The sequence below is a fragment of the Ambystoma mexicanum genome, chromosome 4p (assembly GCF_040938575.1).
Source record: "Ambystoma mexicanum isolate Mex_15411 chromosome 4p, UKY_AmexF1_1, whole genome shotgun sequence".
In the NCBI taxonomy this organism is placed as follows: domain Eukaryota; kingdom Metazoa; phylum Chordata; class Amphibia; order Caudata; family Ambystomatidae; genus Ambystoma; species Ambystoma mexicanum.
Window position 1 is genome coordinate 232,171,643 of NC_090927.1, and position 23,009 is coordinate 232,194,651.

Below are 23,009 nucleotides of genomic sequence, written 5' to 3' on the forward strand. Positions count from 1 at the left end.
TTTGAGAAAAGGTGTATAGGAATCTGGGGAAGCGAGTTGGGTGCTTTTTAAAAAGAAGTTGTTTTACACCTGCTTATCTGACACTGTTTGAATGGAGGAGAAATCTGGATGGTATAGGCAGATTTTGTGGTAGCTGTTACATAGAAGGAAAGGCAGAAAGGTTGCTGTTTCTTGCCATACAAGAGAGAAGAGTGCCTTGCCAGCATGTAGAGGTTGAGGAGGTCTTGCTCAAGTTGCCTAAAGTTGAAGTTACAGTAGCAGCAGTAAATGTTCCTAACATTGGAAGTTGTAGTAGCTGCAGTAGAACAGTGGTCGTCAACCGTTTTTCTCAGAACTGTATCAATTGAAAGTAGTAGAAGTCAGCTGTGGGGCAAGGAAGCCTGCTCGCACAGGGCGAATAGTAGAAAGGAGTAGCTGAAGAGAGAGAAAACCTTAAGCAGAAACATCCTGACAAACTGTGTACAAAAGACGCATCAGAAGTTGAAAGCAGAGGAGTTGATGTAAACAGAAGTGGTACTTTTGTCTTCAACTTTACCCCTTTCTTTCCAGGAAGGAAATCATCCCGGAATCCCCATTGGCACTGTTATTTTCTTTGTGGAACTGGGAAGGTGAATATTTTTCATCAAACAAAGAAGGAACTGTTAACAGTGGATTTTTATTTGTGTGAACTTTTCAAGACTTTTCTTTTCTTTTCTTTGGAAGAAATTGACTTTGGGAAATTCTTGGGGGAGCAAGATCTGCCCAGTATCATTAGAAGTCATCCAGGACACTGGTACTTTGGTTACATTTTTATTTTGTTGTTTTCATGTTGTTTTGAATGTTTATGTTGTTTAGAGTGAGGGTTAGTTTTGTGAATGCTAGGATGTTTCCCTTAGATCCTAGACTTGGTAGGGAATTCCCTGGTAGAGTAGGTTTAGTTAGGGGTTATTTTGTGTAAAATATAATGTCGAATTTTGGAAAACGAAATAGTCTCACATTACTGACCCCTCGCAATACTTTGTCCCCAACTTTTTATTACTGACTTTTCCTGATGATTTTGCCATAAGTGAAGTACATTTTATCATAGATAGCTAATATGCTTATATCAGCCACCAGCCAGTCATTTACTTTCGGATGGCCTTCAGATTTGATGAAGTTGGGAGATTACTCACTTGCCCACCAATAATCCATTTGGTTAAGTAGGTGACTACATGGTTCAGAGTAAAAAACCTGCAGACAAAAGACAGAGAGGACCAGCCCCCGCAAGGTTGATCATTTGGTGTGACTGTGCTTTTCTTGTCAGTTTTGGGGGAAATTTCCTCAATACACTCCCTCCTGCTGTGCTGCCCAGCTGCCACACTCTCCCCATCCCCACCTCTGACCTGAAACATCTGCAGCGGCCTCTATTCCGCATTCCTGGAAGCCCATGCACTGAGTGGTGCACAATATGACACAACATACAGTACGTCAGGTTTCTGGGAATGCGCCCTTCAAACTGAAATCGACTAGACATATGTTAACCTTGACACTGCCTCAATTCAATCTAAAAATGCAGTCTTTTGGAGGACTTCCATTTCTACACCTCTTATGTTCTTAATCATGAGACATGCCACTTCACAATATATAAACATAAAACAGGTTACCCCTACCTTTTGCACTCACTTCATAGAAACTCATAGTATCTGCCCAACGCTGCAACAATCATTGGATTCAGCAACAGAGCATCATTTTATCCCAAAATATATTTATTTATCCATTATCCAAATTTTTTATACAGATATACAAGAGTCTTCATAGTATAAAAGACTCTTCGATATTTATATGATACCACGGAAAAGCTTTGTTTGATGCTGTCAAACCCCCTAGACGTTTGGGCCCTAGATACTGGCTAGGTCATTTTAATCCCGTTTGCAACCTCAAGAAATGCACTTTTTTAACATTGTGGACTTTAAATTGCCTATTCTCTCCCGTGTCTCGTTACCCAGAGTGCTGCATCTATTCTATCCTTCATATTCTGTGTTCGTCCTACACGGGTGGGTTTTTACAGCATTTTCTAGTTAGTTATTATTGTACATGGTGTATTTGATTAAAGTATATATTTTTATGGAACCTTGAGTGGACATTCCGTGATGTTTGACTTATACTTCACTGTTTGGGTTGCTAATGATGACATTCACGCCCCTTCTAAGAGTATTGCCTTCCCTCGGCTAGTTTTTAACAAATGGTGAAGGACTGAGCTTGTTTTACCTTTATAATTGTGTTGGCTCTTAGTTTGTAGGAGTGTGAGAAGTGAGTGGGCGTTTTTAGCATCTACTCATCCTTATACTCCGGCAGGGCAGAAGGCAATGCGTCACAACCTCCTCATACCATACATTAGTACCCGGCGAGGGTCAATCAGAATGTAACAAACCATCTGGTTGGCTCTCTCCGAGGCTTTACCCGACCGGGAATCCCTCGCCTGGGATTCCTTTCCTTTGTTCCTGGTGGGCGGCATGGCAGCTCCTCAGCCAATGAAGAGGCTCAAAACAGGGCAATCCCGCTCTGAGCCTCCACACGGCTGGAGGCTGCCATCCGGGTATTCAGGTAAGTGTTTTGTCCCTCTCCCCTGCCCACCCTCCAAACAATCCCCTCTATGCCCTCCCAACCCCACTTACATTCGTTTTTGGTCCTCTTTTGGGAGCAAACGCGCTGGGAACACTTCTGTCCACAGCGCGTCCGCTCCTGATGATGGTCGTCATGGAAAGGGAAAACGGACTCCGTTTTCCCTACCTGGCTGACATTTTTTAAATTTTTTTGTTCTGTTTCGAAACAGGGCAGCATTTCGGAACACAAAAACAATGCTATTAGTACCCCAGTCTTGCAGGCTAGGGTACTAATAGCAATAAGCCCCTTGCCGCGGGGGCATTACCTGACTCGGTAATGCCCCCGCGGCGAGGGGGTTATTGCTTAATTAAAAGCACCTAGTAATGTTAATGCACTGCCCAGCACTTGCCTTCTATAAAGTTATTGTGTTAGAAACACAACGTTCCTTACTTTGATAAATACACACATAAATAAATAAATAAATAAATGCAAATATGTCACATCGTTTTGTTTGGCTGTAGTTGTTTAGTTCAGTAGTGGTTATACTAAAACGTATGCATTTTCCTTGATTCATTTGCAACACTATTTTTATCGTGCGCCTCCATTTAACTTTTTCTCTCTTGTTTTCATGATTCACTGTTTGACGCACCATAGTCTAGATTGTATATCTCTGTACACGAAAGCCTTAGCCAACGGTGTTAATAAATCGTGTGACTTCAGGGGGCGCTTTTCCCATTATAAATATGGGCCTGCGATCCCAGCATGCAGAGCGCTGTCAGTTAAATGTTACAGAACTGACTGAAGCTGGCCCTTCTGATATACAGTGTCTCTTGTCTGTAATGCTTCAAATGGAGAAAAAAAAAACAAAAAAAGGCTGATTTAGCTTAATGCATCGATATTCAGGAAAAGGTGGCAGTAACCTTACGTGGTATTCCATACGCATTTGCTTTAGACTTAGACCAACCATTGTCGACAATTCACAGGGCAAGCATGGCGCATGTCTGATAATCACCCGCCTATTTCAGAAAGTTGTTGAATCTAATTGTGCTTCTGCTTATTCCAGGGGTTTTTGGAAAGTTGCAAATTTATAGCGCTTATCCCGAAAAGTCTTGGACACGTCTCAGGGCCGACATTTCACCTGGAAATGAAAGGTAAACGTATCATTTATGCTTTTCGTTCGAGGCTAAAATCACATGTTGATAGCTATGTTTGTATTGGTTATAGTTGATTAGCAGTATTTGCCCCAGTCGCTCAAACCCAAATTAGGAATCGAAGCGCTGTCATAAAATATCCTCCATTCTCGAATTGGAATTGTAGGTGGTATTGACACTTTTTTTTCCACTGTACTTTTCAAAAATGTCTTATGCTTAATAATATTCCTTTCTATATACTTTCTGCGATTGTGAGGTGCTTTTGGTATAAAACAGTAACTTGTTTGCTGCTTCTCTGTTCCTTGCTAGCTTTTGGGACAATGAGGGTCTTGTATGTACATGTGTGAGTTATGTGGGTGCACAAGATGCAAGGCAGGGGCATGGGGTCATGTCCCCTGGTCATGTCCCCTGGCAACGCCATCTCTTGCAACAGGAAAGAATGTATGTTTTAGGGCCAATATGTCACCTTGCGGTAGGTAGCCGCTACTTAATGGCAAAACACCATTGGAAAACTCTCTCTGACTAAGGGCACAAACGTTTTTTTTTATCGGATTTCTTTGGTTGCCTAAAGCCCATAAGAGACTGGTGAAAAAATATATTTTCCATCTAAGTTATGGACCCTGCTTTTAAACTTCCCAGCACCATGGTTATGCTCCTCTCGCTCCAATAGCGCTCTGAAGCGGCCTTACGGTAGCATGAGCATCATACAAAACCCAAAATAAAATTAAAAAATGATGGTTGAACCCGCCCTGACTATGCGCACTCCTTTTTCCTCAGCCTCCACAACCACAGCACAGAATACTTTGGGTATTCATTGAAGAGAGGCACGTGTTTTGCCGTTGGATTGCAGGATCAAATTGATGTATGATAATGATTTGATTTGAAGTAGTTGCTGATCCTGTATGCCAGAGTGAATATGCACATTTTTTGGCGGTTTGTTTAATTTTGTCTAGCATAAGAATTGCAGTGTATAGTAAATGATGGTTGGAGAGGCATCAGGTTGTTGGAAGGCACAGTGTTCTGTAGGGGCGGGAGTGTTGTACATTGTTGTGGAAGGCAGGCCAGAGTGTGGAGCCCTGTGCACCCAGGAGGTTGGGGCATAGTGGTCCTAGTGCAATTTTCCGGGGGAATAGGACTGTCGGGGTTAATGATCCTGGAAAGAGTAAACATGTGACTAGCACGTAAGATGATGGGTGGAGCAGCGAGACAGGAAGAGGACGGGCAGTGTAGAATAAAGGGATGAAGAAGCATGATCTCACACAGCAGCTCTGATGGAAAGAGAAATAAACTTCCCTACATAATTATGTACTTTATTAAAAGCAAAGCGTTTGTCCTTCTGCCTTTGTCCTCATGCATCCTTGTTTGCCTTCAATACACATCCTCTGTACGGCACTATGACAACTGGCAACAAGAGACCCTTGGACTCCATGCCCAGGGTCAACGCACTGCTACCTACATCACCTACTGAGTGGCTCCCCCTCAGTGTTTCCAGTGTGACAAATCTTCTTTGGCACAAGTGGTCCAGAGATGAATATCGGTTTCTAAACCATCAATCAGCCCCACACCTCTAGTACACCAGCAAGGATCCTAACAGATTGGAAACACAACTAAATTAAAAACATCCTTGTCCAATTTTGGTAACATGGATGAAACGGCAGGCTTATCTCTGCAAGTTCATGGATCATTGGTTAGTTGCAAAACAGTCAAAATACAGTTATTGCCCAATGATAAAAGGGACTGTCCAGTTAAGGTTGTATACAAATATCTACCTTACTATCATTACAACAGACAGTTCTAGCACACTACAAAATACAGCACACCCTATAAAGGAACACAGACGACAAACAGTTTCATGAAGGAAAGGGATGAACTCTGGATACTAACCGGATGGTAGACGGTAAATCAATCAGTCTTAACTGCTCAAGGTTATTTGGTTTCAGCACCAAGGGAGCAATAGGTCTTAAATGTTAATAGGGGCGTTCGGTGAAGGACCAGGGGGACAGAACAACAATGTACCTGGTGCTTGAGATGATCTTGATGCTCGACAGAGTAAAGTCGGTTCCAGGACACTTTGCAGCTCTTGCAACAGAGTTCAAGAGGGGAGAATGTTGTCGGTATCAGGCAGCAGGTAGTTTGGCAAGCGAGGCTGGATGGACAGCTGCAGGCTGAACTACACTGTGTCTGGTGGTCAAATACCGATTTCTCTCTGCTGGTTGGCGGATCTGGAATGCTGGTTGAGGTGTCGGCACAGCTTTAGTGATTGCAGCATGACAACAGTCATTGGTGGAGCTGTTTGCGGTGTGAGGGTTTGACTGACTCGAAAATGTCCTTAAAAGATGGGCGCTGCTTGGTGCGGCACTCCTCCTAGCTTCTTCACAGGGCTTGTGTCATCATTTCAGGAGGACGGCCCAAAGCTGAAGAGAGTGTTTGCAGGCAACAGCCTTGTCCTTTGTTCAGAGACTGTCTGTCACTTCCCACCTAGGAAGCTTGCTGGCAGAACCTAGCAGGGCATACATTGTGCTGGCTCGGTACCGGTTCTGGAGCTGCAGGACGGGCCCTCTGAGTCCGGTATCTCCCCCTGTTCCTTGGGAGCTGTTTAGGGGAGGGATCTTGCTTCCCTCTTGGAAATCCTGGCCTTCCTCTACTGGTGGTAGCTGTAAGACACACTGTACCTTCAGCCAGCATCCAAATGAGTCCTTCTTCTTACACCTTTCAAAGTTGTCGGATGATCTGCTAAAAGAGTGGCTCAACCCTATTCTAAAGACAAATGGGCCCCAGTGATTGGTGCAGGCTAAGCCTTACTCCTTCCTGAGATTCTTTGATGTACCCGTGTCTGTCACAATCCAGCTAAATGTGACAGGGAGGACTGCGCCTGTAGGCTGTGTCCTCCTGAAGTACACTTGACTAAGTGTTTGTGGTGCACCAAGCATAGGAAAATGTGTGCCTAGGGAGGCACACACTCCCTGTGCGGATGGTCCAATTCCTCAAAGCCAGATTTTAAGAAAAAAATAAGCTGAATGTCCCTTCAAAACAAGCCCAAAACAAGATGACTTCCATCTGAATAAGTTGAAAAAACAAGGACACACCTAAAATACTGTGGATAAGTCACAAAAGTCAAAACGGCACTCTAGATTATAAAAATACAGAGAACACATAGGCATACTATGTGACAACAAAAAGTCTTTATTGAATCTTGATGATTTTGGCACCGTCTCATCTCTTGCAATCTGCCCCTACTTGGCCATTTTATTGTCAATTAGTGTCTCAAGTTCATTTCTTGTGAGCCTCTCCTTCTTGGACATTTTGTTGTCAATCAGTGTCTTGAATTCAGTTCTTGTGACCCTCAGCTTCTTGAACATTGTATTGGAAATTATTTCTATTTATTTATGTATATATTTATATAAAGGAGCAACAATGCTCTTTTCATCACAAAAGAACATACAATAGATAATAAATCAGATTTGACGGCAAGCAGTGAGCTCCTCACAATGGGCTGAGTTTGAGGGACATTCTGACCAGGTTGTGGAGGTGAGTAAATGGAACAGTCCCCGGGGACAATGCATAAGTGGACATACATCGATTAAGAACAACCAATATTGGACAGTTTTAAGTGCAGGTAGGCGGTACAGCCAGCTGTGCTTTGGATGTGACCATGATGGGTGAAGTGCTAGAATGGAGGCAGAGGCAGTGAGAGGCGAGGGACATTTTTTATCTAACAGGCAGATTAGAGGTAGGTTAAGAGGGTAACTCAGGCAAGAAGGGAGGCTTTTAGTTTGATTTTGAACAATTCCATGTGGACTGTTTCTTGGATGTCTGGGGGAAGAGAATTCCATGCAAGTGGACCAAAAAGAGGGAAATAGCAAAAGGGAGAGGAAGCACAGGGAGGGCAAGAAGCCACAAGGGTAGTCAAGGAGGCAGAGCAGAGATTACAAGAAGGCTTATAGAGTTGGATAGGGCAGGATAGATACAGTGGTGTTTTTTGAGGGTTCATTGGAGTTTCCCGAGTCCTGTTCTTTTTCACCCTTGTCAGTTGTTCCAACTACTTGCCTGGGTGATTTCACTAGAGATAGATTAGTGAACCCGGAGAAGAAATTTAAATCTTGCCCTGTTTTGCATCATCCGCCATCCAGCCTGGTGACGGTACGAAAAAGTAGGTGTGAAGATAGGGAGTTCAAAAAGAGTCCTGGTAGCGAAGGTAATGATCTTGTCGAGAGGACAGAAAGCATAGTTGGGAAGACCAAAGAGGATGCTGGCACAGTAGTCCAGTTTAGAGACAATAAGAGTGGTTAAGAGATGCTGTTACGCTCACCTGGTCTCTGCGGAGGCATTGGGGCACGGTTGCCACCCTCCCAGGGGTGAGGTCGCTCTGGTCCGACTTCGCCCTCTGTGCTTATGTGGTGACTGGTGGTAATAGGTGATGCTGCTTGCGACTGCTCATGCGTGGAGAATAGGGGTGGTGAGTATGCTATCTTGTGCACCTGATCCCCTTCCAGACCTCTTCTGCCAAACTGTGGTACCCGTGGGATGCGCTGTCCCTGGTAAGCTCACCTGTTGATTAGTTTTGGCAAGCACTGCATCCTGCTGCTTCTGGCAGGGGCACTTGTATGATCTGAACCAAGTTCCTTCACTGGTTCCTTGCACATGGTAGTCCAGTCCTGCTGCAACTAAGCCACTATAATTCAGGTAAGTGTTCCTGTTTTCCTTTGTCTTTCCTCGCTTGTTTTTGTTGTATTGTAAAGTTTGTTGTCTTGTATTGCTGTCCGTTCCACTTTTGATGTTTGCTCTTTTGCTTTCTTCCCTTGCAGGTGATGTTGCCAGCCCGGCAGAATCTGCGGAGCTTGAGGCAACAGCTGGAGGGAATGAGGAACGAAGCTGCAGTGGTACAGTAGCTGGTAAGTTGTTAACTAGGGGGTGTGCACGGTTCAAATGCAGTGCGGCCCTAGGACGGATGTTCTAACCTTGTCTTTCTTCTTCTTCACAGAGTCCGAGTTCGTGGATGCGGAGTGTGGTGCTGAAGCGTCAGGATCAAGATCACTGGATGTCAGGAGATGAGTCTACAGATGAAGCGCTGAAGCACTGGTTTCCTGGAGGTGAGTATGCACGAGAACGCCTGGTTTCTGAAATGTAAGTAAACTGGTCCAAGCGGGGGTGAGCGTCACGTTGCACGCGAGTGCACAGTAACGCGAAGCACCGGCCTTAAGGATGGAGCAGCTTATATAGCTGAGCTTCTGAAAACACGCCTACCAGGTTCAGCCTGCCTGCCACACCCGATGAATCAACACATGAAGACCATGCCTAGGGAGCCACACCCAATGAGTCAGCACATGCGGATGTTCTCTGGAATAAAGGCTTTCAGCTCCTGGAAAGTTCTTGTAAAATAAAAGCAATCCTGCACTGAAATAAAGTAAAAGCACTCCTGCACTGAAATCAAGTGTTCCTGCTCACATCTATATATAAGCCTGGCACCAAAGTCTCCAGGACTAAGTCCAGCCAGGGCCCCAGTGTTTATAGGTCCCAAAGGGACGAATGTGAGTCAAGTGACCCATTGCCCTCATCACTAGATGGTGTGGTTTTTGTGTTCTGGGGTCTGTGGCCATGACAGCACACCCCCTCAAGGCCCCTCTCATGGGTGGTTTCCCCCCTGGCCTTGGTTTAGTGGTTTTTTGCAGTGGAACTACCTGATTAATCGTGGAGCGTGGACATGCTCACTGGGTTCCCAGGTCTGATCTTGGGGTCCATAACCTTTCCAGTCTATAAGGTAGTATAACTTGGACCAGACCATCTTAAAGTCTAGGATCCTTTTAACTTCGTATTCTGGTTCTCCTTCAACTATTTTGGGATCTGGTGGAGTATTGATCCACGTACCTTGTCTCAATGGTTTTAGGAGGGAGACATGAAACAGCGGGTGGATCCGCATGTGGGCCGGTAATTCTAATTTCATGGACGCAGGGTTGATCACAGCCTTGATAGATATCTGGAACAGAACGCCCGTGGTCCTTTCAGGGGGATGTTTTTGGATGCTAACCAAACCTTGCCTCCGACTCGGTAGTTGGGAGTTTTGCTTCGGTGTCGATCCGCAAACTGCTTCTGTTTCTCTTTGGCTCTGGCAAGATGCTCTGCTGCTTCCTTAAAAACCTGGATGATGGTTTTGTGCAAGGTCATTAGAGAAGGCATTTCTAATGATTCGAGTGGGTTGAAAACAGATGTCCGTGGATGTCGACCGTATACTATGTAGAATGTGCTTTGTCCCATCCTGGTGTAAATGGAGTTGTTATATGCGTATTCTGCTCACCAAAGTATATCCTTCCTGGTATCCTCAGTTTGTTGCAGCATACACCTTATGTATAACTCGAGGGTCTGGTTAGTCTGTTCGGTCTGACCGTCGGTTTGGGGGTGATGAATTGTAGATAGCCAGAGGTCGATTTTGGCAATTTAACAACACCTTTTCCAGAATGCAGAGACAAACTGAGTTCCTCGGTCTGATATCAATATTGATGGGAACCCGTGTAGTCGGACAATCTGTTACAAAAACACGGTAGCCAGAGTAGAAGCAATTGGGAGACATTTCAGGGGAATAAAGTGGGCCATTTTGGAAAACAGATCTACGATGACCAAGATTGTATTTTATCCATTACATGAGGGCAGGCCTGTAATAAAATAGTGTATGCTAAGTTGCTGGGGGTACTTCTAAAGAATGTAGCAGACCTGCAAGACATTGTTTTTAGGACTTGTGTTGTACACAGGTGCCACAGGTTGCGATGAACTGGACAATGTCCTTTCGGCAAGTTGGCCCCCAGTAATTTTTCTTTATTTTAGCTTGGGTTTTGGCTATTCTCGATGCCCTTCTACTAATGAATCCTGATAGTTTGCGATGATTTGATTCTGTAATTTCTTATCCGGGATGTACAAATGTTCTTGGTAGTATGGTAGGTTGTCCATGATCGTATACCAGTCTCCCTTCCCTAGCCATTCCTGTTGCGCTGATAGACTCATCAAGTGTTGCAGGTCAGATTTTAAGTTGTCTAGAGTGGTGGTTGCAGCAATCATGCCTTGGATTTGTCCTTTAGGGATGATGGCCACGGGGTCTGTTGTAGTGAGTGCCTCTTCTCCCTCACTTATGCGTGACAGGGCATCTGCTTTTCCATTGCATACTCAAGGTCTATAGGTGATGACAAAGTAGTATTCCGCAAAGAAGAGTGCCCAACTGAGTTGGCGTGATGATTGCGCTTTAGCGGTCTTCAGATATTGTAGATTGCAATGATCCGTGACGACGGTGACTGTATGTCTAGATCCAAGAAGATAATGTCTCCAGGCTTTGAATGCTGCCTTAATTGCTAGCAGTTCTTTATCAGTGATTGCATAATTCAATTCAGGGGCTGAAAACTTGCGATACCAGAATGCCATGGGATGCAACTGGCCTGTTTCAGGGTCTCGTTGTGATAGGACTGCTCCCATTGTTATGTTGGAAGCATCAGTTTCAACCACATATGGTAGTTCTGGTTGAGGATGCTGTAGAATTGGTTCTGTGGTAAATGCTAGTTTTAGCTCCTGGAAGGCTTTCTCTGCCTCTGCGGACCAATTAAATTGTTTATTTTTCCGTAGTAAAGAGGTGATTGGGTGGACGATATGGGAGAACCCAGGGATGAAACAGCGATAAAAGTTGGCGAACCCGAGTACACTCTGTACTCCCTTTATGGATGACGGTGAGGGCCAGTTAAGGATAGCGTCTACCTTGCGGGTGTCCATCCGTATGCCCCCTGGTGTGAGAATAAAGCCAAGGAATTCTACCTCTGTCACATGAAAGAAGCATTTCTCCAATTTGGCATATAGCCGGTGTTGCCGTAGTTTCTCCAAAACTGCCGGGACATGGTTGACGTGGTCCTCCTCGGTGGTGGAATAGATAAGAATGTCATCAATATAGACAAGAGCGCAGACGTCCAACAGTTCGCAAAGCACGTCATTTATAAAAAATTGGAACACTGCCGGGGCATTACATAGTCCAAAGGGCATAACCTGATATTCATAAAGGCCATATTTCGTGTGAAAGGCCGTCTTCCACTCTTCTCCTTTTTTGACTCTTACTAGATGGTAGGCCCCTCTTAAGTCTAGTTTTGTATATATCTGAGCGTTTTTGACTTGATCCAAGAGCTTGGGGATACGCGGTAATGGGTACCATTTTTTTACCGTGATCTGGTTAAGTGCTCTGTTGTCAATGCAAGTACTCAGGTCTCCCTCCTTTTTAGGCACCAAAATGAGGGGCGAGGATGCATGGGACTTGGACGGATGAATGATTGAGGTAGGTTTTTAGATGCTGGTTTTCCTGTTCTGTTAGGGCGTAAATCCGACTGCAGGGAACTTGGGCTCCAGGTACCAGATCAATTTGGCAGTCATATGGCCTGTGTGGAGGTAGGGTGTTTGCTTGCTCTTTTTGATAGACATCTTGGTTATCCAGGTATTCAGGTGGTAGTGAACTGGTGAGGCCCAGTATGGTTTCTTTCTTCGACGAACCTGGGTTGGTAAGACCTTTTAATGAGAATCCCTTGCTATAACAGGTGTCGGTGCAGTCTTGGGGAAAGGTCAGAACTTGTTTACGCCAGTCAATCCTGGGATTATGGGTCTCCAGTCAGGGCATTCCCAATATCATCTGGAACTGAGGAGCACCAATGAGATCGAAGGTGATGTCCTCTTGGTGACCGTCCTGACACAGAAGCGTGACCTTCTCAGTGTAATGCATCACTAGGCCAGATGATAGCTGAGATCCATCAACTGCTGTGACGTTTTCCAAAACCTGCTTCTGGGGGAGAGGTAGGGCTATCCGGGTAGCCAGATCTTGGTCCATGTAATTTCCCACAGCCCCACTGTCAATGTATGCCTCCAAGGCATGTATTTTCGATGGTTGCTTGTGTTTTACCAGGAGCACAAGGATGACTAGATGTAAGGTCTGTATAGGTTCCTTTTCACCGCTCGACAAGTGGACCCCTACGCTTGCCGGCCGTTGGAGTTTCCTGAGTCCTGTTCTTTTTCATCCTTGTCAGTTGCTCCAACTGCTTTCCTGGGTGGTTTCACTGGGCATTCTCGGAGATAGTGACCTGCCTTACCACAGTACAAACAAAGCTGCTGCTGTCTCCTTTTCTCCTTTTCTGCCTTGGTGAGTGGCTTCCGCAAACCTCTGATTTGCATTGGCTCGGACTGATCATGTGATTTGGTTTGATTCTCATGGGGTCGCACATAGACCGACCGCCCCTCTGCCTTGGCCCGATCCATCTACCGATCCTGCAATCTGTGATCGAGCTGCACTGTCAGGTCGATGTATTCAGCACATCTTTCTGGGGGATTTACTACTTGGGCTAATACGTCCTTGAGTTCCCCTTGCAAGCCTCGGTAAAAGAGCGTAGTTTTTTTTCTCCTCTGGCCAGTTAGATTGTGCTATCAGACGATTGAAGGAAGCGATATATGTTAGTAGGTCTTGGATACCCTGCCATAGTGATAACAGTTCATTGTCCAGAGCCCGCCCTTAAGTATGCCGTGCAAATAGTTTCTCTATTTCACACCTCTGAAGTCTCGAAGCAAAGGATCATCCTGGTCATCCTGGTTTACCAAGGGTATTGACAAGTCCGCTGCACTACCTCCCAAATATGAGAGTACAAATGTCACTCACGCTTGATCGTTGGGGAATGCCCCAGGTCTGCACAAGAAATGTAGGTGACATTGATTCATAAAGATGGCATCCTTATTCGGATCGCCCGTGAAGCTTTCTGGTGGGCCAGGGAACCCCCCATGGAAGAACCACCTGTACTGGCGTGGGCTGTGGAGGTGCGGCAGGAGAGGCATACCCCGGCAGTGGGACCTGGCCTGCCTGTGCCTGGAGCATTTGCCTTGCTAGTTCATCTGTCTGCTCCAGGTTCACAATTAGATCACTCCTTAGGGCATTGGTTTCCTGTCTTAAGGCACAAACTTCAGCCCGTAACTCTTCCAGTAATTGGGCCAATTGTCCCGTTCAATAAGTTTCCATAACGCTCATGCAGAGATTCAAAGAGGCTTTGCGTTTTGTTATGCTCACCAGGTCTCTGTGGAGGCATTGGGGCATGGTTGCAGCCCTCCCGGGGGTGAGGTCGCTCGGGTCCGACTTCGCCCTCTGCGCTTATGTGGTGACTGGTGGTAATAGGTGATTCTGCTCGGGACTGCTCCTCCGTGGACAATAGGGGGCGTGAATATGTCAGCTTGTGCACCTGATCCCCTTCCAGACCCCTTCTCCCAAACCGTGGTACCCGTGGGATGCGCTGTCCCTGGAAAGCTCATCTGTTGATTAGTTTTGGCAAGCACTCCGTCCTGCTGCTTCTGGCAGGGGCACTTGTATGATCTGGACCGAATTCCTTCACTGGTCCCTTGCACGTGGTAGTCCAGTCCTGCTGCGACTAAGCTTCTATACTTCAGGTAAGTGTTCCTGTTTGCCTTTGTCTTTCCTCATCTGTTTTTGTTGTATTGTTAAGTTTGTTGTCTTGTATTGCTGTTCGTGCCACTTTTGATGTTTGCTCTTTTGCTCTCTTCCCTTGCAGGTGATGTTGCCGGCCCGGCAGAAGCTGCAGAGCTCGAGGCGACAGCCGGAGGGAATGAGGAACGAAGCTACAGCGGTACAGTAGCTGGTAAGTTGTTAACTAGGGGGTGCGCTGGGTTCAAATGCAGCGCGGCCCTAGGACGGATGTTCTAACCTTGGCTTTCTTCTTCTTCACAGGGTCCGAGTTTGTGGATGCGGAGTGTGGTGCTGCAGTGTCGGGATCAAAATCAATGGATGTCAGGAGATGAGTCTGCAGATGAAGCAATGAAGCACCGGTTTCCTGGAGGTGAGCATGCAGGAGAACAGCTGGTTTCCAAAGGTAATAAACTGGTCCAAGCGGCGGTGAGCATCACGTTGCACGCGAGTGCACAGTAACGCGAAGCACCGGCCTTAAGGATGGAGCAGCTTATATAGCTCAGCTTCTGAAGCCACGCCCACCAGGTTCAGCCTGCCTGCCACACCCTGCCACACCTGATGAGTCTTCACATGAAGACCAGGCCTAGGGAGCCACACCAGATAAGTCAGCACATGAGGATGTTCTCTGGAATAATGGCTTTCAGCTCCTGGAATGTTCTTGTAAAATAAAAGCATTCCTGCACTGATGTAAAGTAAAAGCACTCCTGCACTGAAATAAAGTGTTCCTGCTCACATCTCTATAGGCGCCAGGACTGAGTCCAGCCAGAGCCCCTATGTTTATAGGTCCCAAAGCAACATTAGTGAGTCAAGTGGCCCATTGCCCCCATCACTAGATGGTGTGGATTTTGTGTTCTAGGGCCAGTGGCCATGACAGATGCTTGGAGAGTTTTGGAGATGAAAGTAGAGAAGGTGTGAGAAGGGTCATAGATGATGCAGAGATTTCTAGCTGAAGAAAAGTAGGGGAGAGTGTCAGGTGGGGACTGGATAGGCAGAGGAAAAGATGAGGGAGAGCATTTGGCAGGGAAGAACATTAGCTCTGTTTTGGTAGAGTTTAACATCAGAGAGTCTGAAGCCATTCAATATTTAATGGCAGAATGACAGTTGGACATTTTGATAGAGTGATCAGAGGAGAGTTCAGGAAAAGAGAAAAAGATGTGGGTGTCATCTTGGCACGAGGACCCATAGGAGGAGATGAGTGCCCCAAGAGCAGAAGTGTAAAGTGTAAAGAGGAGCTGACCCAATACTGAGCCTTGTGGAAAACCAATTGTTAGTGGAATGAGTTGAGAAGTGCTGTTGCTCCAGGAGATAGAGAATTGGTGAGCTGCAAGGTAGGATTAAATCGAGGCAAGGGCTTGATTGTGAATCCCAAGGAGAGAGTATTAAGGAGATCCGAGTGATTGACAGTGTCAAAGGTAGCAGATAGTTCAAGGAGAATTAGGATAGGTTTCAGTGCATAGCAGAGGCAATGAAGTTGGACACATTCATGAGAGCAGTTTCAGTGGTGTGACAGGAGCAGAAACCTGCCTGTACGGGGTATAGAAGATTGTGGATGTCTAAGAAATTGATAACACATTTGAACACAACCTTTTCAAGCACTTTGGAGTAGTGTGGAAAGAGAGACAGAGGGTTAAAGCTAGCCGGTAGTTCGGATCAGCCCCTTGCTTGGACAGGTTGAAGAGTTCAGCCAGGAGATAGGCCACTTTAAGGCTTGACTAGCTGAGGACCAAGAAAGCCTGATGTGGCACAGAAGTAGTGTCTCAAGTTCAGTAATTGTGATCTGCTTCTCCTTTGGCAGTCATTTCTTTTGTTCCTCTAGTCTGCATTCCCAATTGTCCACTGCTCGCACGATCCTTTGTCCCTCCTCCTCTGGTCTGCCACCCCTCATCTGGTCGCTGGTCACCCGATCCACTGCCCCTCTGGTCCTCTGGCCCATCAAATCTCTGGTCTGCCACTGATGTTGTCCATTTCTCCTCTGGTCCATCGCTTCCCATCTGGTCTACCACTAATCCGGTCTGCAGTCCTGCTGGCCCGCCGCTCATCTGGTCTTCTGGCCCGTCACCTCTCTGGTCTGGCACTCATCTGGTCTGCTGCCCCTTTGGTGCGCTGCTCATCTGGCATGTCACCTCTCTGGTCCAGCGCTCCTCTGGTCTTTTGGTCTTCTGGTTTGTCCATCATCTGGTCTGCTGCAACTCTGGTGTGTCACTCATCTAGTCCTCTGGCCTATCACCTCTCTGGTCCATTGGCTATCGGGTCCATCACCTCCCATTCGGTCTGCCGCCTATCCGGTCCACTTCTCATCTGGCCCTCAGGCCCCTCACCTCTCTGGTCTGCCACTCATCTGGTCTGCGGCCCCTCTGGTTTGCCATTCATCTGGCCTGTCACCACTCTAGTCCATTGCTCATCTGGTCCTTTAGTCTGGCCGTCATCTGGTGCACAGCCCCTCTGGTTCGCCACTCATCTGCTCCTCTGGCCCATCACCTCTCTGGTCTGCCACTCCTCTGGTCCTCTGGCCCGTCACCTCTCTGGTCCACCACTCATCTGGTTCTCTCATCTGTCCATCATGTGGTCTGCTGCCCCTCTGGTGTGCCACTCATATGGTCCATCACCTCTCTGGTCTGCCACTCATCTGTTCAGTCACCCCTCATCTGGTCCGGCACTCACCCAGTCTGATGTTCATTTTTCCATCTGGTCCACCGTTTATCTGGTCCTCTGGCCAGTCACCTCTCTGGTCGACCACTCATTCATTCATCTGGTCTGCCTCATATCCGGTCTGCTGTCCCTGTAGTTACAGGTGGATATGTCAGTTGATGTGAAACAAACCATAAACTGGTTCCTCCTTCACATTTGTTTCATCTCCAGTTGTATACATATGCTGATTAAACCACTTCAGCATTGTTGTGCTTAGTTCAAAGTTCAATCAGCAAATTCCTAGTCTTCTTAACCTAAAAGAAATGTTCAGAATGCTTCTCAGTGTTTGCTTCCCCATTTGGTTCCATATGTTTGACTTGACAATGTTCATCTGTGGGAACACTCTGTCAACGCCTGCATTACTTAGTGGAATTGCTAGTAATGATAGGGTAAACGATGGCAGTTCTTTGAAGCACTGCTATCCACTGGCATCTACAAATTTGAAAACATCCACCCAGAACTCTGTTGCCTGCCTGTCTTCTTTTATTTTCCAGTCCTACAAAGAAACCACTTGATACTGGTTCCAGCAACCCCACATCTACTCTGAACAGCTTCAGCATGGATATATAAGAGAGGGCGGGTTATGCCTGAAACAGTATCATGGATGTGTGAACACTGTCATGAACTTTCACAAAGCAACATTGTCGGGGAGTCTTGGATGCATCTGTTTCTCAGCCTCAAAAAGAACATCTCTGCATCTTCCTTTCAGACTCTGCTCCTGCTACTTGGTAATGGCACTTCTGTAAGTGCAATGTTGGACAGTGTCCCAAATGAAATTGCAGATTTCGGCAAGTGATTACTGTTGTCTACAAAATCAATATCAATCAGGCCTGCATGAGATGGAGGGATACATTTGGGGATAGGAATTCTTGCATTGATTGCCCTGTAGAAGCATTGCAGAAAGTACAACTTTTTAAAAGCGTTGCTGCATTCCATTTGGAAGAGCTTGTTTATGCGTACAAACTCCTGCAGTATTGGTGTTAGAAAAGACACATAGAAGTTGTTCACTATTTCACAGTACATTTGATACAGAACTTCTGCATCATAGCAGCGTTATTTGTCCTAGCTCAACTGGAAATTCAGTTTCAGTGCATCCTACTGCTGTAAAACATGCACACAGCAGTCATAGATGGAAAGCCAGCAGGTGCCCGACAGCTGCACAAGTGTCAGAGGCTCTTCCCCATTGTTAATGAGAGCATAGATCTTTGCATACTCCCTATGCCACTTTGTAAGTTGCGTGGTAGCGTTTCAGCTTGCACACGGCTGAATGGAATGACACACACACTTTATGAGGATGAGGTGGTCATTCTGTTGTTGAAGCGTTGTGTAGACTGAGTTTTGCCTTGCAACCATGATACTGCAACCATCTGTTCCAACCCCCAGGCAGTTGCACAACTTCAGGCTAAGGTTTCCAAGAAACTGCAGAAGTGCATTGGCTATGACTTCTGCTGTTTCCCCTTCCAAGGTGACCAGCCCCAGAAAGATGGAAATCATCTTGTCGACAGACTGACTGAAGTACCGTACAACAACACACAGTTGCTTCTACTCGGTTATGTTGGTGCTCATCAATGACCAGAGAGTATGAACAGCTACCAACCTCCTTTATGATTTCATCAAACATGCTTTGTGAGATGACGTTGTTTATTAAAGCTGTACACTTTGAACGATGCAGCTCGATGTCTTTTTTGTATGAGCTTTCAACCAGTCCCTCAAATGATCTACCAAGGTAATTGCAGTGTGGCATGTAACACAACAGGCCATTTGAAGCTCAGCCTTCAGCAAGGACATGTTACTTAGTTTGGGGGCACTGGAAATGTCTATATTGGTGAGCCTGGCTGAAGAAAAAGGCATTCAATTTGTCCTGTGCTTCTCTGTAGTTCTGTGTTGTATCAGGTCAGAATGGTGTGCACGGATGTCCAATTTGCAGAATCAGCATGCTGCTTTTGTTTGGTCACCATGGACAGGGCGGGACCAATCCTTTAACTCTGTACTCTTCTCCCAGTCCTTGCAGTACCGCTTTCCATATTTGCCCCACCGAGACACTACAGCGATTCTAATGAAAGAGTATGTGTTTAAAAGGTGAACAGCCAAGAAAATATGAAGACAAATCGTACTCAAACATTTCCAACACACCACCCAACGTCTAACAAACCAAGGCACAGGGATATATTGTACACAAGAAAATATGCATGTCATCCCTACTGGAGTAAGTAGACTGTGATGTGGGAGGCTGGGTTGGAAGGAGGAACTCTAGTATGCCTGGAAGAAGCAACCCAGAATAGTTAGCATCATGTGAAATATGGAACAATACGGTGAAGAGAAAAATAAAATGCATGCCATCACTAAAGTCCACACCATCCATTCAAAACAAAAGGAAAGTAGAGCCCACCTCACTCCACGTTGCACATGAACTACAATAAGGCTGTTTTATACAGTTTACTTTCCAAAATGCACACAGCACCTAGCATGTCAACCAGACAATAGATACAATTTCGTACAGAAACATGTTAAGCCAAAAGAATATCATTGCAGATTTATTTTCCACAGCTTAAATGGAAAACTGCAACTTCCAGAATGCAACATAATGTGCAAATTGTCATCACTTTGGGATAAACAGAATCTCTATACTGAGGTAATCTAAATCACACTGACTATTTTAGTGAGTATCTCAAACTGCCAGCTTGAGGTTTAAGATGATGGTAAGAACATTTCACTATCAAAATACAAGCCAACCCTCTTATGCATCAAGCTAGTGCACATCATGAATGTAAATACATCATTACAATGGAGCTTTATTGTATTGAATACTCTGAAGGCGAGCAAGGGGGGAGGCCTAAGAGATGGATGCAACCTAAAAGGAGTCACCCTACCCAAAGCAGAACACTGTGGGACCTGTTAAAAGGATGTCATTTGGAACAGAACATTGAAAACACACCGCTGGTTTGGTTTCTAAATAGTGTTTTAATTACACACACCTACTAATTTAATTCCAGACTTAAAGCACTCCATCAGCAATCAGTGAGTAAATAAACCTTGTAAAAATGAATTTTAAAAAACATTGAGAATTTCTGGAAGCTTTGCATAAAATTAAGAACAAGTTGGGAATATACAGTAACTGCCAAGCACGCTCTGCTAATGTAGGAGGAATGGGCCCTTTGAGGCCCCTGTTCTATCAAATTGAGTAGAGCCCCCAAGGTCTTTGTTTCTTCTATAGCTGGTGTTGCACCTGTGTGCCTTCCAGAGTACACAGGGACCTCGCCTGTAGCAGAAACGAGGGCTGTGGGTGCTCTCTTATGTCAACTTGAACAGAGCACCATGGCTTTTCTCCTACAGCAATTGCACCTATTTGCTTTGTAGAGTACGCAGGCACCGCTGCTGTAGCAGAAACAAGGGTCACGGGGGCTCTGTTCTGTCAACTTGAACAGAGCGCCACAGCATTTCTCCTAGAACAGGGGCTGCACCTGTGTGCCGTGCAGAGAACACAGGCACCACTGCTGTTGCAGAAACGAGGGCCGTGGGGCCAAGTTGACATAAGAAAGCACTCACAGTCCCTTGTTTTTCCTATAATGGGGCACCACCGCTGGAAATGCCTCCCACCTTACCTTGAGGCTGAAGGAGAGGGGTGTCAGGCAGATACCTCTAGTCAGTGGTTAGATTAGCAGCTCGGAGTCGGTGAAGGGCATAGGCAGGTAAGATCACTCAAAGCAAGATGCAGGCAGGCTGTCAAATGGCAACAGATGCTGGAGTCAAGTCAGGGAGAGGTGACTGACTGTTTGGATATTGAAAGCCTTATTTATCCATGGAAAATGAGTACCTACTTCCTCATTGGCTGTCAATCAGCCAGAGTGACCATGCAGCAGCAATTGTGATGTTGCAAAACACAAGCGTCAGAGAAGCTGCCTGCACCCGGCTGGCCCACCTCACCCCAAGGCACCCTCCTCTACCCTCCATCAGAATGTAGGGACAAAGCCATTAAGTCACTAATGAAACATCATTAGCAATTTTGTGTGATACATTCTGATTGGAGGGGCTGGTCTTGGCTGCATGGGGAAGTTAACTGCTGTTTTATTCTTGTGCTACTGAAGCCGACCAGGAGCCGGCGGCCTTGACAGTGCCCTGAACAAGCGTAACAATAAGTAGATAATGAAGCGCATAAGCGGACAAAAACTGCGACAACCGGCCTGCGAAAAATTATAAGTGGCTTTGGTCAAAAATAAGTCCAAAGTCGCTTATAATAAGCGGGCATGGCAACACTGCTCCCCTACGGACCTGCTTGACACACAGCTACAACTGATCAGGAAATATACTGCATGTACCTTCAGCTACATGACATAGAAGGTTGATTCAGGTTCTCCCACCAGTCAGGCACTCAGATGCAGCCCATGTGGTACTGCCACTCTCACTTTAGAAAGATGAGAAGACTTACGACTCACACATGTGCGTGCCATACTGAAGTGGCCTGAAGTACAAAGTTAAATGTACTTGTTTACAAAGGGTAGCTGCTTTGATGCAATACCATTAATCACCTTTTTACTTAATTATCTGTGCCACAAATAGCCCCCAGCTTGTGTAAGATTCCCTTAATATCTCCTACACTGCGCACACCTTACAAAGAGTGCTGTGGAAAGTGCAACACAGTGGCCACCTCATAGCACTTATGCGACCTCATCTTGCACCTGCACATAGATCTCGCCATCTTCCCAATTCTTGCATTAATCAAGTCCTGTTCCCTTCACATTACTGCACATAGAAACCCTGTGCACTAACCGTGATGCAAATCATGTTGACTCTGAGAAAGGAGGGGCAGCTGCCTTCATGCCTTCCCCTTTTTATATGTCTAACCCACAAGCTCTGGTACCTAAGTGGAGGAGGTGGATTAGGCCCTTTGAAATGTTCCACAAAGTACAAAATGAGTACTACTTGGAAATATATGAGTTCCACCTATTCATCAGTCTAGTGAAGGATGAAGTTGATGAACCTCATACCTATGTTTCCACAAGACAAGCTAGCTAAATAGAAAGAGAGTAGGGGAGCCTAAGTGATTTCCTATTGGAATTCAGGACAAACATAGATGCCCTTAGCACTTAAGGTTAAAGCTTGCATGAATACTTTGATCCGCAAAGGAACATTGATCATGTGAGATACACCTTTAGAATATTGTGCCAGTTGCGCAGTGAATCAAGGGATGCGTTTGTCACTTAACTACGCAAACTAGTAGTACATTGTGACTTTCACAAGCTTTCTAACAAGGAAGACATTTGCTTGTAAATCATAGGATGTTGTCTGTTATCTCCCTTCTGAAAAGGTTGACTTAACTTTACTTACCATGGTCAGAACAGAAGCCAGAGCTGAAACACAAGTTACTCATATCGAACAAAAGAAGACCCAAAACCTGAACCAAAATTGTGAATAAGCACCAAGAAAAAGAAAGAAGAGAACTTCAAGAGTCAGACCAAGTACAAGCAATACCTTATATAGATGTGGACTTCCTGTCCCACACAAAGACACATGTCCCGCCATAGGGAAACAAACGAGCAACTGTGATATTGAAAATAACGTTGCCAAAGTCTGCAAGTCAGACCCCAGAAACAACCTTGCAGTATCACCACTAGATGTATCTGCATCATGAGCGACAAGGACCCAATTTCACCTGAACATGGATCACAATTCTACTCAGAGGAATACATATTGGTGATGACACTGAAAGATCTCAACCAGATGGAAGATGTTGAACTACTAGTCAGACACCATACAGCCAATCTTGTCAATGACACTGGATTTACAATCATGCTCTTTAACAAATATTATAAAATGTCCTGCAAACCTATTCTGACCAGAACTAAGTTTCTTCTGCTCTGCCAAAAGGCCTGTCATAAATTATGGAACATTCACTACAATTCTTAAGTACAACGAAAGGCCATAGGTGATGAGGTCGGACATACTTCAAGGTGAAGTCCAAGGCAGTCACTTTCTTTGGTGACGCAAGCAACATACATGGACATTGCTGCAATAACGTTCACCATTCTAACAAGAAAGACATTTGCTTGTAAATCATAGGATGTTGTCTGTTATCTCTTCTGGTATTAAAAGAAGGGGGATACCGTGTCTCACGACCACTCAGTTATTGAAGGTTCCCT

The 23,009-nt window shown here is 45.6% G+C and overlaps 1 protein-coding gene across 2 annotated transcripts in view; it reads left to right on the plus strand.

The window, feature by feature from the left end:
* Positions 1-23,009, plus strand: part of PKHD1 (PKHD1 ciliary IPT domain containing fibrocystin/polyductin) — a 4,356,595-nt gene that overhangs the window by 3,183,410 nt on the left and 1,150,176 nt on the right. For both annotated transcript variants that reach the window (XM_069605754.1, XM_069605755.1), the window contains one exon: positions 3,626-3,713. In XM_069605754.1, the coding sequence (XP_069461855.1) occupies positions 3,626-3,713 (88 nt within the window). The remainder of the gene's footprint in view (positions 1-3,625; positions 3,714-23,009) is intronic.